This window comes from Psammomys obesus, unplaced genomic scaffold, assembly GCF_907164565.1.
Source record: "Psammomys obesus unplaced genomic scaffold, mPsaObe1.curated_primary_1811, whole genome shotgun sequence".
Classification (NCBI taxonomy): domain Eukaryota; kingdom Metazoa; phylum Chordata; class Mammalia; order Rodentia; family Muridae; genus Psammomys; species Psammomys obesus.
This window is the reverse complement of record NW_026594428.1, coordinates 16,744,689-16,757,876: the sequence shown is the minus strand read 5'-3', so window position 1 is coordinate 16,757,876 and position 13,188 is coordinate 16,744,689. Positions and strand designations below refer to the sequence as shown.

General features: G+C 41.9%; 1 protein-coding gene across 1 annotated transcript; it reads right to left on the bottom strand.

Annotated features, from left to right (window-relative positions):
- Positions 1-9,296: 9,296 nt before the first annotated feature.
- Positions 9,297-10,388, bottom strand: LOC129685473 (igE-binding protein-like). Its single transcript, XM_055619010.1, has one exon. It carries the CDS (start codon positions 10,386-10,388, stop codon positions 9,297-9,299), a length of 1,092 nt encoding a protein of 363 aa, XP_055474985.1.
- Positions 10,389-13,188: the final 2,800 nt, after the last annotated feature.

The following is a 13,188-nucleotide window of genomic DNA, read 5'->3' as shown; positions in this document are numbered from 1 at the left end:
AAGATCATCCTGAGTGAGCTATTTCAGAAGAAGAAAGGTATATACTCACTCATATAGACATATAATAGAGGATAAACATACTAAAATCTGGACATTAAAAAAACTAATCAAGAGAGAGGACCCTGACTAAAACGCTCAATCCCCATCCTGAAAGGCAAAGAGGATGGGCATCAGAAGAAGAAAACAGGAAACAACCTAGGAACATGCCACAGAGGGCCTCTGAAAGGCTCTGCCCTGCAGACTATCAAAGCAGACACTGAGACTTATGACCAACTGTTGGGAAGTGTGCATGGAATCTTATGTAAGAAGTGAGAAATAGTAAGATTTGGAGAGGACAGGAAACAGGGAACAAGTCAGGAGCCTGCCACAGAGGGCCTCTGAAAGACTCTACCCTACAGGATATCAAAGCAGATGCTGAGACTTAATAGCCAACCTTTGGACACAGTGCAGGGAACCTTATGAAAGAAGGGGGAGATAGTAAGACATGGAGAGGACAGGAGCTCCCCACAAGAGCAACAGAATCAAAAAATCTGAGCACAGGGGTCTTTTCTAAGACTGATACTCCAACCAAGGACCATTCATGTAGATAACCTAGAACCCCTGCACAGATGTAGCCCATGGCAGCTCGGTGTCCAAGTGGGTTCCATAACAATGGGAACAGGGACTGTCTCTGAAATGAACTGATTGGCCTGCTTTATGATCAACTTCCCCTGAGAGGGTAGCAGCCTTCCCAGGCCACAAGGAAGACAATGCAGCCACTCCTGATGAGACCTAATAGACTAGGGTCAGAAGGAAGGAAAAGACCTTCTCTATCAGTGGACCTGGGGAGGAGCATGAGTGGAAAGGAAGGAAGGGATTGGGAGGGGAGGAGGGAGGAAGCTACAGGGTGAATACAAAGTGAATAAAGTGTAATTAATAAAAAAAATTAAAAATTATATAATACAGTTTCATAATAGAATACTGAAACTATGAGACCTAGATACAATATTTGGTAGTTTTCTGCATACTTCCTCTAAACTTAAGTAAAACTCCACAAAGCCAAAGTCCTTATGGGTTCATTCTTATTCACACCTGGAATATAAGGAAAAGGACAACAGTCAGAAGGTCTGTGTGGAGTACACTCATTAGGGCCTATCTTAACACATTTAATTAAAGGCTTTTGAAAGTAAATTACAAATTAGTGTCACAGAGGTTTTTCTTCTTGCTAATTCCAGCCCACCCAGCCACCCCCCCTTTTTTTTCCCTAGATTTTGCCATCCAGTGTCACTGAACAATCTTGATCTAATTTATAATAAGATAGCACTTTCAGGGAGGTTTAGTCAAATCTTTCAACAAACAAATGAGTGGATACCATAGTATCAACAAACCAATAATTTTCCTAACCTAAAATTTCTATAGGTAGGACATCTCAGAATCAAAACCATCTAATTAGAGCTCAATTAAAATTAAAATTATAAGGTACCATAATATTTGCTTATACACATCAAAATTTAAATGATACCTATTTCAGGCAATAGAAATGTTAATTAGCTTGATTGTATGTACTGTTCACTTCCAAAGCATATGCATGCCAAAGCAAGAAACTGTATACTCTAAATATATTCACAGTTTTTGTCAATTGTATCTCAAAATTTCTAAATAATTATGCAGAAACAGAATGAAGCATTTTAAGCCAAATTTCCAATTATTATGTTTCACTTGGATAAGTTTGCTTAATGCTGGATAATTATAGCGTCATCACACTGAAATAGGCAAGCCTACTCATCATCTCTGTAGTGGTTAAAAAAGTAAAGAAGGATTTCATTAATTCTCATTAAAATATCTTAGCTGATGAGGAACGGAAGAAATAATTTTAGAAATATGTATTACATTTTTACTTATTTAGTGGCATTATGGGCATGCCAAGACGTATATTTACAGCTGGCAAGAGTTGATTTTTTTTCCTTCCTCTCTGTACGTCTCTGAAATTGAACTCAGGTCATATGGCTTAGTAGCAAGCACCTTACCTGCTGAGCATCTTGGTTGCCCAGAAATAAATCCTTATTAACAGATATCTTTCAGACAACTGCATCAGTGTAATCAGTCATTCAAATCACTAAACAATGACAAAAGGTAAGGATGGGTGTGATTTCTTTCAGTGTCCCAGACTTTTCCAAGGATCTTTCCATTATTAAGAGCCCACTTATATTAGTGCATGCCACTACTACCCAATTTGTCTGTAGACACAATGAAATTACACATTTACTTACAGATTATTCTCAAAATAAAAAACGATCCCCCAAAATAGAGTCTTTCTTTTTGCCTAATGGATATTATCCATTAAACAAATTTCTATCCATTTGTAAGTTATACATCTCATTATAAAAAACATTATGATTGTGTTGTTTAAAAATTTATAGTTTTTGAGTTTTTTCTTTGTTTTTTTTAATTTTCATCTTTTGAGAGTGGATTACATGAAGATGTGTAGATAGGATGTAGGAGACCTTGTGGAATGGGAAAGAATATAATCAACACATATATTATAAAACTGAATTTTTACAGACATTTCCCTATGTAAAAATTACAGGATGAGCAGGGCTATGAAGAAAGACATTTCTCAAACAAAACAGCACAACACAAAAGAAAAATTAAATAAGTTACATTGATTTAGAAAATTTTAGGTTGCAGAGCTACCATATTAATTAGGTATTTTGATTTTTTTTTTTTTTCCAAAAAGAACGCGTGTAGTTCTGACAATGTGCCTGAACTCTCTATACCATGACCTCTGTGTTCCCCTCAGCTTTGGTCCTTATGTTCCCGTGATTTGTAACACAATACCTGTGCACTGTGAAAGAAAATGGTTATGGGTCAGGATCCCACTTATCTTCAAATTCTTCCTGAGAACTGAGAGAGAACAGAAGTGTCTGGTCTGACCTATAACAAGAAGATACACATTTTCTCATTGTTTTGGAATAATTTGTAACGGTTTCACTTTTAGTTCCTTGTTTTCTGGAGACATGTATTCTCCCAACTTTATTTTGAATTGTTTTTCTGGCTTCAAGTTTAGGATTTTCATTTTGGCTTGCAGTTTGAAAATGAATCTAGCTCAACTCTTGTGCTCTCTATTAAGAACATAACCAATGGAGTGCTTTCTTTCCCTCAAGAAATTCCTTTTCTGATTAAAATTAAAGGTAGAAAGTTTTATCTTCTTTTTTTTTTAAATTATACATTGTATTTTTGCAAAATTAACAGTATAACAAAAGAAGCCAAACTGCTTGTGGCTACTTCTCTTAATTTCCACATGTTAGAGAGAGGAATATATTAAATATAAGATTAAAGGAGAACATGATATGCTTTTTTTCTCAATTACAATAATGCAGCGAAGTCCCTTCATCAGGTACAGAGCTGCAGCATGTTGATTCATCTTGCTAGAGACTTCTTACTGGCTATTTTAATTAATTAATTAATTTATTTACTTACTTACTTACTTACTTACTTATTTATTTACTTATTTATTACATTTTATTCACTTTGTATTCCCCATAAGGCCCTCCCTCCTCCCTTCCTCGTCCCACCCCACCCTCCCTCCCCCTTCTTCACACATGCCCCTTCCCAAGTCCACTGATAGGGGAGGTCCTCCTCTCCTTCCTTTTGATCTTAGTCTATCAAATCTCATCAGGAGTGGTTGCATTGTCATCTTCTGTGGCCTGGTAAGGCTGCTCCCCCTCAGGGGGAGGTGATCAAAGAGCAGGCCAATCAGATTATGTCAGAGGCAGTCCCTCTTCCCATTACTATGTAACCCACTTAGACACTAAACTGCCATGGGCTACATCTGTGCAGGGGTTCTAGTTTATCTCCATGAATGGTACTTGGTTGGAGTATGATTCTCTGGGAAGACCCCTGTGTTCAAATTACCTGGTTCTGTTGCTCTCCTTGTGGGGTTCCTGTCCTCTCCGGATCTTACCGTTCCTCACTTCTTTCATAAGATTCCATGCACACTTCCCAACCGTTGGCCATAAGTCTCAGCATCTGCTTTGATAGTCTGCAGGGCAGAGCCTTTCAGAGGCCCTCTGTGGCAGGTTCCTAGGTTGTTTCCTGTTTTCTTCTTCTCACGTCTATCCTCTTTGCCTTTTGGGATGGGGATTGAGCATTTTAGTCAGGGTCCTCTCTCTTGATTAGTTTCTTTAGATATCCAGATTTTAGTAGGTTTATCCTAAGTTATATGTCTATATGATTGAATATATACCGTGCATGTCTTTCTGCTTCTGGGACAACGCACTTACTGGCTGTTTTAAACAACAAAGAATTTAAGAGATAAGAGAGTAACTCACCACTCATTAGAGAAGTTTCTTTTTAAGTATAACAATTTTTAATTTGTCTCTCTGTCTCTCTTTCTCTTTCTTCTTTCTCTTCATGTCTTTTCTGTGTGTGTCTGTCTGTCACTGTGTGTATGTGTGTGTGTGTGTGTGTGTGTGTGATTGTGTGTGTGTGCTTGTGTTCCTGTGAATGCCAGAAGAGAATGCCTAACACCCTTGAGCTTAAGTTACAGGCAGGTGTAAGACTGATGTAGAATCTAACTCAGATCCCCTGGAAGAAAAACAAGTGTTTTAAACTCTGAAGAACCTTGAACTCATTGGCACAGGAGACAACTTCCTGAACAGAACACCAACAGCACAGGCTCTAAGAGCAACAATCAATAAATGGGACCTCATGAAACTGAAAAGCTTCTGTAAAGCAAAGGACACTGTCATCAAAACAAAACGACTGCCTACAGATTGGGAAAGAATCTTCACCAATCCTATATCTGACAGAGGACTAATAGCCAGTATATATAAAGAACCAAAGAAGTTAAACAGCAAAAAATCAAGTAATCCAATTAAAAATGGGTAACAGAGCTAAACAGAGAATTCTCAATAGAGGAATATTGAATGGTAGAGAAACATTTAAAGAAATGTTTAACGTCATTAGCTATTAGGGAAATGCAGATCAAAACGACCCTAAAATTACACTTTACACCCATCAGAATGGCTAAGATCAAAAACTCAAGTGACAACACATGCTGGAGAGGTTGTGGAGAAAGGGGAACCCTCCTCCACTGCTGGTGTGAATGTAAACTTGTACAACCACTGTGGAAAGCAATCTGGTGCTTCCTCAATTTTGTCTTCTTTTAAGTGAAAATAATACTTGTGTATTTTAGGTCTCAGTGATAATGAGTAGATATGGCAATTGCCATGTCCTATGCACAAAGTGAAGTTTTCTGATGTGGGCTTAATCAACAAATGTTTGTGGATGTATACAGAACACAGAGAACTATGTAGCTGGAACATCACACATTCAGCTTATGAAACGAATATTATTGTGTTCCAACAGAAATGATTTCTATGAGTAGAAAATGTATCAGTTTGCGGAAGAAAATCAAGGAGAGAATAATTGAGACAGTCTCAGAGTGAACACAATCTTTTCTAAAAGAGTAAGATAATAAAATGAAGAGATGTTTTAGTCAAAAGATATTCTATCAAAAAAAAAAAAAAAGGAACGCTCAAGCATTCCTTGTAACACAGGGCTGCAATCTCTGCTGCTCAGGAAGCTGAGCAAGAATGAGAATAAATCCAGGCCTGGTTGGTGTAGATTACAGACTGGGCTCGAGGCCAGCTTCTGCATCTCAGTGAGACTCAGTCTCAAAACAGAAAGCAAAAAGAAGGAGGGCTCTATATTATATTTTCAGTGGTAGAGTGATTGCCTCTTTTCTGGTATGCATAATGTCCCATTTTTAATCCCCAGAGATATTTATATTTTTCTGTTTGTTTTATTGTCTGATTGTTCCAGTGCTTGACTTATGATAAGATAACAGGAAGCAGCCTTGGTACCAAACATACAAAAGTTGATTCAAGGTTTTGCCCAAACATTAACCCACCTTTTCTAGATGCTCATTCCATACTTCAAAAAAAAAATGCATACAAATAAAAGCATTGTAGCCCGCGTGGTCATCTCGCCAGCAAGAATGCACACAGACACCAGGATTCTTCTGCAGCAAGCGTTTATTCAGCAGTAATGAGAGGAAGACCCCGAGCCCAGGAATGGCACTACTTATAAACACCCTAAGGTGGCGTGTGGTCTATGATTGGCTGCTTACTCATTACCTCACAAGACGCCCTGGGCTGGACCAAGACTTGGCGCGCTTTTGCCCTTGCGCATGCGTAATATTACTTGTCTTCCAGGGTCAGAGCCGGATGTCGGCGCCATCTTGTAATGACGTTTTGCCCGGGCATGCCCAAGCGGCTCTCCACATCTCCCCCTTTTTGTTTTATTAGAAGCTGACCAACAAACAAGAACACAACGGACGGAAGTAGAGGTTTGATCCCTAGTGTGAAAAATGGGACATTGTACTAGAGCCAGCTACAGGCCCTTCACCTGTATGCGACTCTAGACCTGTCCTGTACCTTTTTCCAGGGGAAGGATCTTGGGTACAACCTTCATGCAATCAAACATGCTTCCCAGAGAACTGCCTATTATGAGCCTTTCTCTGTGCAGTGCTTAACCTCGCATCCCCAGTGTGAAGAAAATTAGACCATACCACTTGTGACACCCTTCCCTAGGGGTGCATGGGCTGTCAGCGAAAGGCACTCAGTTTTTTGTCAGCATTGAAAGCCACATTGCGTGGGAGGAACCCTGTTCCATGGCTGCAAACGCTTGAGCAATTACGACCTTGTCACATTGTTGTTGGGCTTTGAGCTTACACACCAACCAAAGTGAGAACACTAAACCACAAACTAAGGCAGTGCCAAACAGGCCTACCCCCACCCACTCTTTAAAGAAAGAAAAGGCTGAAGAGATCCAGGAGGAGAGTCCTTCAGTCAATGACAGGTCCACTCGTGTCGAGTTGATGGCTATCACTGCCGCTCTCAATGATTCGAGAGTCTCATCAAACCCTTCCGACCACTTTCCTCTGCAGGCACGTCCTTTGGGGAGTCATCTTCAGGTATCACAAGCTTCCGTGTCAAGCGTTCCGGTCACCAAAAAGGATTATCTTCTTCCTGTGGGAAAACACAGACAGCTCCCCTGGATCTTATTAAAATAGGATCCGGGCCTTTCCATTGACCAGTCAGGACATCTTTCCATTTGACCATTTCTTTAGGCCTATTGGGCTCCAGACAATGACGATCTGCTGCCGAATGGCCCTGACTGTCCAAATTTAGAAAATTAAGGGTGAAGAGTGCTATAGAGATAGTCACTCGTGGTACTGAGGGCAGAGCCTCCTCGACTCCCCCTTTTTGTTTTATTAAATAAGATTTGAGTGTGCGATGAGCTCCTTCTATGATGCCTTGTCCCTGAGGGTTATATGGGAGACCTGTCAGATGGGTCACCCCCATCTGGCGACAGAATTGTCCAAATTTTTGGGAAGTATAAGGATTTTAGGCTTTTCCCCAGGCACTCCATGCCTCGAGGCAATGCTGAATGACATACCTGTTCTTTAACCAGCCTTGTAGCGGCTTCCAGCTTTTCAGAGGAAAGGGAACATTGAGAAACCCATACAGCCTCCTCTGTGAGCCAAGATAAGGGCATGGAACCCTCAATGGCAGCTAATGAAAAACCCAGGCCTTGTTTCCCTGCATTACTTTCCTGTGAAATCAGGTGTAATCTCCCTTGTTCCTGTTTACCAAGGCCTTTTCCTTTCTTATAACCCATCCTTTTCATTATATCAACAGCTTGTTGAGAGTACTCATTGGTCAATGCCAATCCTAAGTCTTGCAAGATGTCTCTTCCCCAGAGGTTAATGGGGAGAGGAAGTACATAAGGTATGAAACTTCCTGTCTGACCCTCTGGTACTTGCCAGGTCAACGGGCATGAGCTGACTGCAGGGCTGGCTTCATATCCTAACCCTTGTAAGGAATGAGATGATTGTGTAACAGGCCATGCCCTAGGCCACCAATTTGAAGAGATAATGCTCCGGTCAGCCCTAGTATCTAAAATGCCAGTGAAAAGTTTCCCCTCTATCTGTAATTGTAAGGTGGGCCTAGTTTTTAAATCAACCACCAAGTGAGCAAAGTCAGTTCCTGAAGAACCGAACCCTTCGTTGCCCCTTGTCATTCCTGTGGATGGGAAAACATCCTGCAAGCTTGGAAGGAGAACTAACTGGGCAATCCTATCTCCAGGGGAAATGAAAAATATTCCTTGCGGACAAGAACAAAGAACTTGAAGCCTTCCAGTATAATCTTGATCTATTATTCCAGGATGGATAATAAGCCCCTTTAGGGTAAGAGAGGAGTGTCCGAGTATCAGGCCAACACTTCCCTTGGGCAGAGGGCCCTCAAACTCAACTGGAACGGGCTGAACACCCAATTGGGGCATCAATAAGAACTGGGAGGTGGAACGGAGGTCCAATCCTGTCACGCGCAGCCCTCACCGATAAGGACGACGCAGCAACAACGGATTTGTCCAGCAGCAACTTTATTGTGAGGCTCTTAACAGCAGATGGAGAAGGACCCCGAACCCTGTGTGCGTTCTGCTTAAGTAGCCAGCAGGGTGACTTGTTCGTCTGTAATTGGTGCTCCACACAAAACCCAATTAGCATGTGGTCTCCAAATGGAGGACCACACAAGCCTACATTAGCATAAGGCGGCGCATGCGCAGATCGCAAAACAATGCTGGCAAGAAGAACCAGGAAGCAGGAAACCGGCGCCATCTTGTAATGGCGGGAGTGGCTCCCGACACAATCCTGCCGATCCTCTTGTTGCTCTACAGCTGGATAGACCCTCCTGTTGCCTGCTTGTGTCCCATATCTTTTGGGGCCCTGGGACCTGGGGCCCTGAAACCCGTTTTTTGGAATATTTTCATCCTCTCATTAGGGGGGCTTTATGCTGAATAAGTTTTCCCTGAATATCCCTAACTGAACGACATTCATTGGCCCAATGATTACCCTTCCTACATTTGGGGCACAATCCTGGAACTTTCTTTTGTGCAGTAGCACGGCAATCTCGCTTCAAATGGCCTGGTTTACCACAGCTATAGCAGGTTTTATTGCCTCCTGGACCTGAGCGGCTCTTGCTCTGCAGGATAGCCGCTGCTGGGGCATCATGGTAAATAATTTTTCCTTGAATATCCTTAACCAACCTACACTCATTGGACCAATGGCGTCCTTTTTCACACTTTGGACAGAGACCAGGGATCTTTTTTTGCTGTTTAGTCTGACATTCTCGTTTGAGATGTCCAGGTTTTCCACAGTTGAAACAAACCCTAGAATTCTTTGATTGACCTTGGCTTCTGCTTTGTAAAATAGCTGCTGCTAAACCAGCATTTGTAAGAGGTCCTCCCAGTCCTCAGCAGATTTTTATCCAGTCTGTTAATCCCTTATTTTTCCTTGGGAGGATAGCTGCTTTACATTCAGGGGAAGCTTTTTCATAGATTAATTGTTCTATCATTGGCTTAACTAGTTCCGGATCACCAAAGATCCTGCCTGCTGATTCCGTCATTCGGGCCACGAAATCAGCAAAAGGCTCCTGAGGACCTTGAATTATTTTTGTTAAATGACCTGTGGGTTCCCCCTTTTTTGAAAGTGCTTTCCAAGCTCTAATAGCAGCGGTTGAAACCTGCCCATAAGCTCCCCATTCATAGTTGGTCTGATGGTTGGCATATTGACCTTGTCCTGTTAAGAGATCAAAGGTCCATTCTCTCTGGGGACCCACTTCCAAGGCATTAGTCTGAGCTTGAGCTCGACAGGCGTCATACCATAGTGCCTGCCATTCCATATACTGACCCATGTTAGGTAAGGCAGCTTTAATAGTGGTCTCCCAATCATTAGGAGTCATAGCCACGGTGGCAAGTCTCTCTAGCTGCATAATGGTAAAATTAGCATCTCTACCATATTTATTGACAGATTCTGCGAGCTCTTTGATCTGAGGGTAATCTACGGCTACATGAGTGTGTCCTCCTTCAACATTTTCCCATACAGGGTACTTGAGAGAAATTTGCCTTCGAGCCTGGGAGGACATAAATGTCTTAGAGCCTCCACCCAGGGAATAAGGCGGGGGAGCAGAGGGAGTGGCAGAAGCAGCGGGCCGAGAAGAGACAGCACCCCGACTTCCTGCTTTTATTTGCTTTCGATTTTTCCAAGGCGGCCGCTCGTCTGGGTGGTACCTCTCTCTCTCATAGCGAGCTGCTTCCTCTTCTAGATCCTCCTCCTCAGAAGGGGAAAGTCCCTCTGAATCGGAACTGGAAAGTCCCAAAGCCTCTAGTTCCTTTAGTGAATACAAAGGCTTCTTTTTACTAGTTTTAGCTGAAAATTCCTCTTTATCTTTCTCTCCCAGGGTGTCCTTTCCCTTATCTTTCTCCTCCTTGGAGGGGTTTAACTGCTTATCCTTATGTCTTTTCTTTCGGGCCCCAAGACGTTCACTTCGCTCTGTTTCTGACATGCTATCCTGTAGTTCCCCTAAAACGGCTTCTCCCTCTAATATAGCATGGCGGTATTTTGAATCTTGCAAGCAAGAGCAATATCTGCCCACACAAAACAAAAGAAAAGCCAAGAGAACCACTCCTATAGCCACGAGGGGCTCAAGGAACATATCTCTCAGAGCTTACCTGAGACTGCAGTTCTGAATCCTCCCCGTGGTGGGGGGGGTCTCCTCAGCGCTGACGATGGTCGGTAGCCTGGCGTCCCGGGTTTAGGCACCAGTTGTAGCCCACGTGGTCGTCTCACCAGCAAGAATGCACACAGACACCAGGATTCTTCTGCAGCAAGCGTTTATTCAGCAGTAATGAGAGGAAGACCCCGAGCCCAGGAATGGCACTACTTATATACACCCTAAGGCGGCGTGTGGTCTATGATTGGCTGCTTACTCATTACCTCACAAGATGCCCTGGGCTGGGCCAAGACTTGGGGCGCTTTTGCCCTTGCGCATGCGTAATATTACTTGTCTTCCAGGGTCAGAGCCGGATGTCGGCGCCATCTTGTAATGGCGTTTTGCCCGGGCATGCCCAAGCGGCTCTCCACAAAGCATAACTATAAAAACTCCAAATTTAACTTTGCATTCTACCAGTTCAGTCCCACATTTGATAGAAATACATGGTCAAGTTAATAAATGTACCTGTAAAAGTCCACAGCAATATCTTACCTGATCCTTATTGAATCTTTGTTTATTTTCTACTAATTTTAAAATTTTATTATATTTTCAAAGTTATTGGGTAAAATTTTTATTTAAAAAATACAAAACTTATTGTTTGATAATTTCAAACATACATATAATGTGTTTGGATTGAACCCACATGGTTACTTCTCTTTCCAACTCCTCCCTTTGTTCATGGTCACTTCTTATTCCTTTGCAAGTTTATGTGCTATTTTAAAGCACACTTAAGTTCACGGGTGAACAAAGTTGGCACATGGGCAGCTGCCTATCAAGGCTGGCAATCCTGAAGCTTTTTTTTTTTTTTTTGTACAGCTTATGACTAATAAGACTGTATAGGGCTTAATCTTAAATTGACTATCTTTATAATATGCCCCCCCCCCCCTTCAAGGCTCATGGATCATCACAGATGATGCTACAGGAAGCCTGTAAGGATCTTCAAATTTATGGTACCTGATTACTAGTACACTTCCCTTTCTGGTACATTTTGTTCATTAATTCATTTACTTTACGTCCCAATAGGAGCTTAGGAGCTTCCCTTCCCTCCTCTCCTTCCAGTTCCCTTTAATTAACTCTCTTCTCCCATCCCCTCTCCCTTTCTCCTCAGAGAGGAGATTTCCCATGATATTAATTCTCCTTGTCATATCAGGTTGCTGTAGGACTATGTGTGTCTTCTCCTATTGAGGATAGGCATTCCAGCCCAGTTAGGGGAAAGGGATCCAAAGGTCACAGAGTCAGTGACAGGCCCTGCTCCTGCTGTTAGGGGTCCTACATGAAGACCAAGTTGCACATCTCTTACATATGTGTGTGTGTGTGTGGGGGGGTGTTCCATGCATGCTCTCTCTTTTGTGGTTCAGTATACATAAGTGAGCCCAAAATATTTACCTGAGAACTCCTACAACGGATAAACACCTTCAGCAGAGTAGCCAAATACAAAATTAATTAAAAAAATAGTAGACCTCTTTTGCACAAACAATAAATGGGCTGAAAAAGAAGCTAGGTAAACAATACACTTCCAAGCAAGTGAAAGACCTGCATACATTTGTAACAGTATAAGGATAACCATTTTGGTTGCATATGTAGTTAATAGAAATGGGCTGAGGGGCTGTTTTTGAAACTATTGCTAAAACTAAGTGAATAAAAGCAGTTCTATTAAAACAAATTTTTTCGGTGTACAGATTTCATTATGTTTATCATATCTTATAGGTCTATATAAGTGAGTATATACCATGTTTGTCTTTCTCCTTCTGGGATATTTTACTCAGGATGATCTTTTCTGGATCCCACCATTTGCCTGCAAATTTCATGATTTCCTCCTTTTTGATTGCTGAGTAGTATTCCATTGTGTAAAAGTACCACAATTTCTGTACCCATTCCTCCGTTGATGGACATCTGGTTTAGAAAGACAGATGGGATGTGCATTGAATGTATGACAGGAGTCTACTGAGCGCATTTGAAAGACTCTAACTAGCAGTGTTTTCAAAGCAAAGACTCATGACCAAACTTTTGGCAGAGTACAGGGAATCATAAGAAAGAAGGGGAGTTAGTCTGATGAGGAAAGGATAGGAGCTCCACAAGGACCAAATATATCTGGGCACAGGGTCTATTCTGAGACTGACATTCAACCAAGGACCATGTATGGATATAACCTAGAACCTCTGCTCAGATGTAGCCTGTGGTAGCTCAGTAACCAATTGGTTTCCCATAGTGAGGGGAACAAGGACTATTTCTACCAGAAACTCAATGACTGGCTCTTTGGTCTCCCCACCCCCCAAGGGAGGAGCAGTCCTGTTAGGCCACAGAGGAGAGCTTTGCAGCCAGTCCTGAAGATACCTGATCAAACAGGATCAGATGAATGGGGAGGAGGTCCCCCCTATCAGTGGACTTGGCAAGGGGCACGGTGGAGATGAGGGAGGGAGGGAGGGACTAGGAGGGAATGAGGGATCAGGACACGGCTGGGATACAGAGTTAATAAAATGTAACTGATAAGAAAAAAATAAAATTAAAAAAAATGAAATAAATTTTTATAATAAAGTTCTTTTGAAAGTATATGATTTATATTTTTAATGCTGCCTTATTGGGGGAGCTGTGT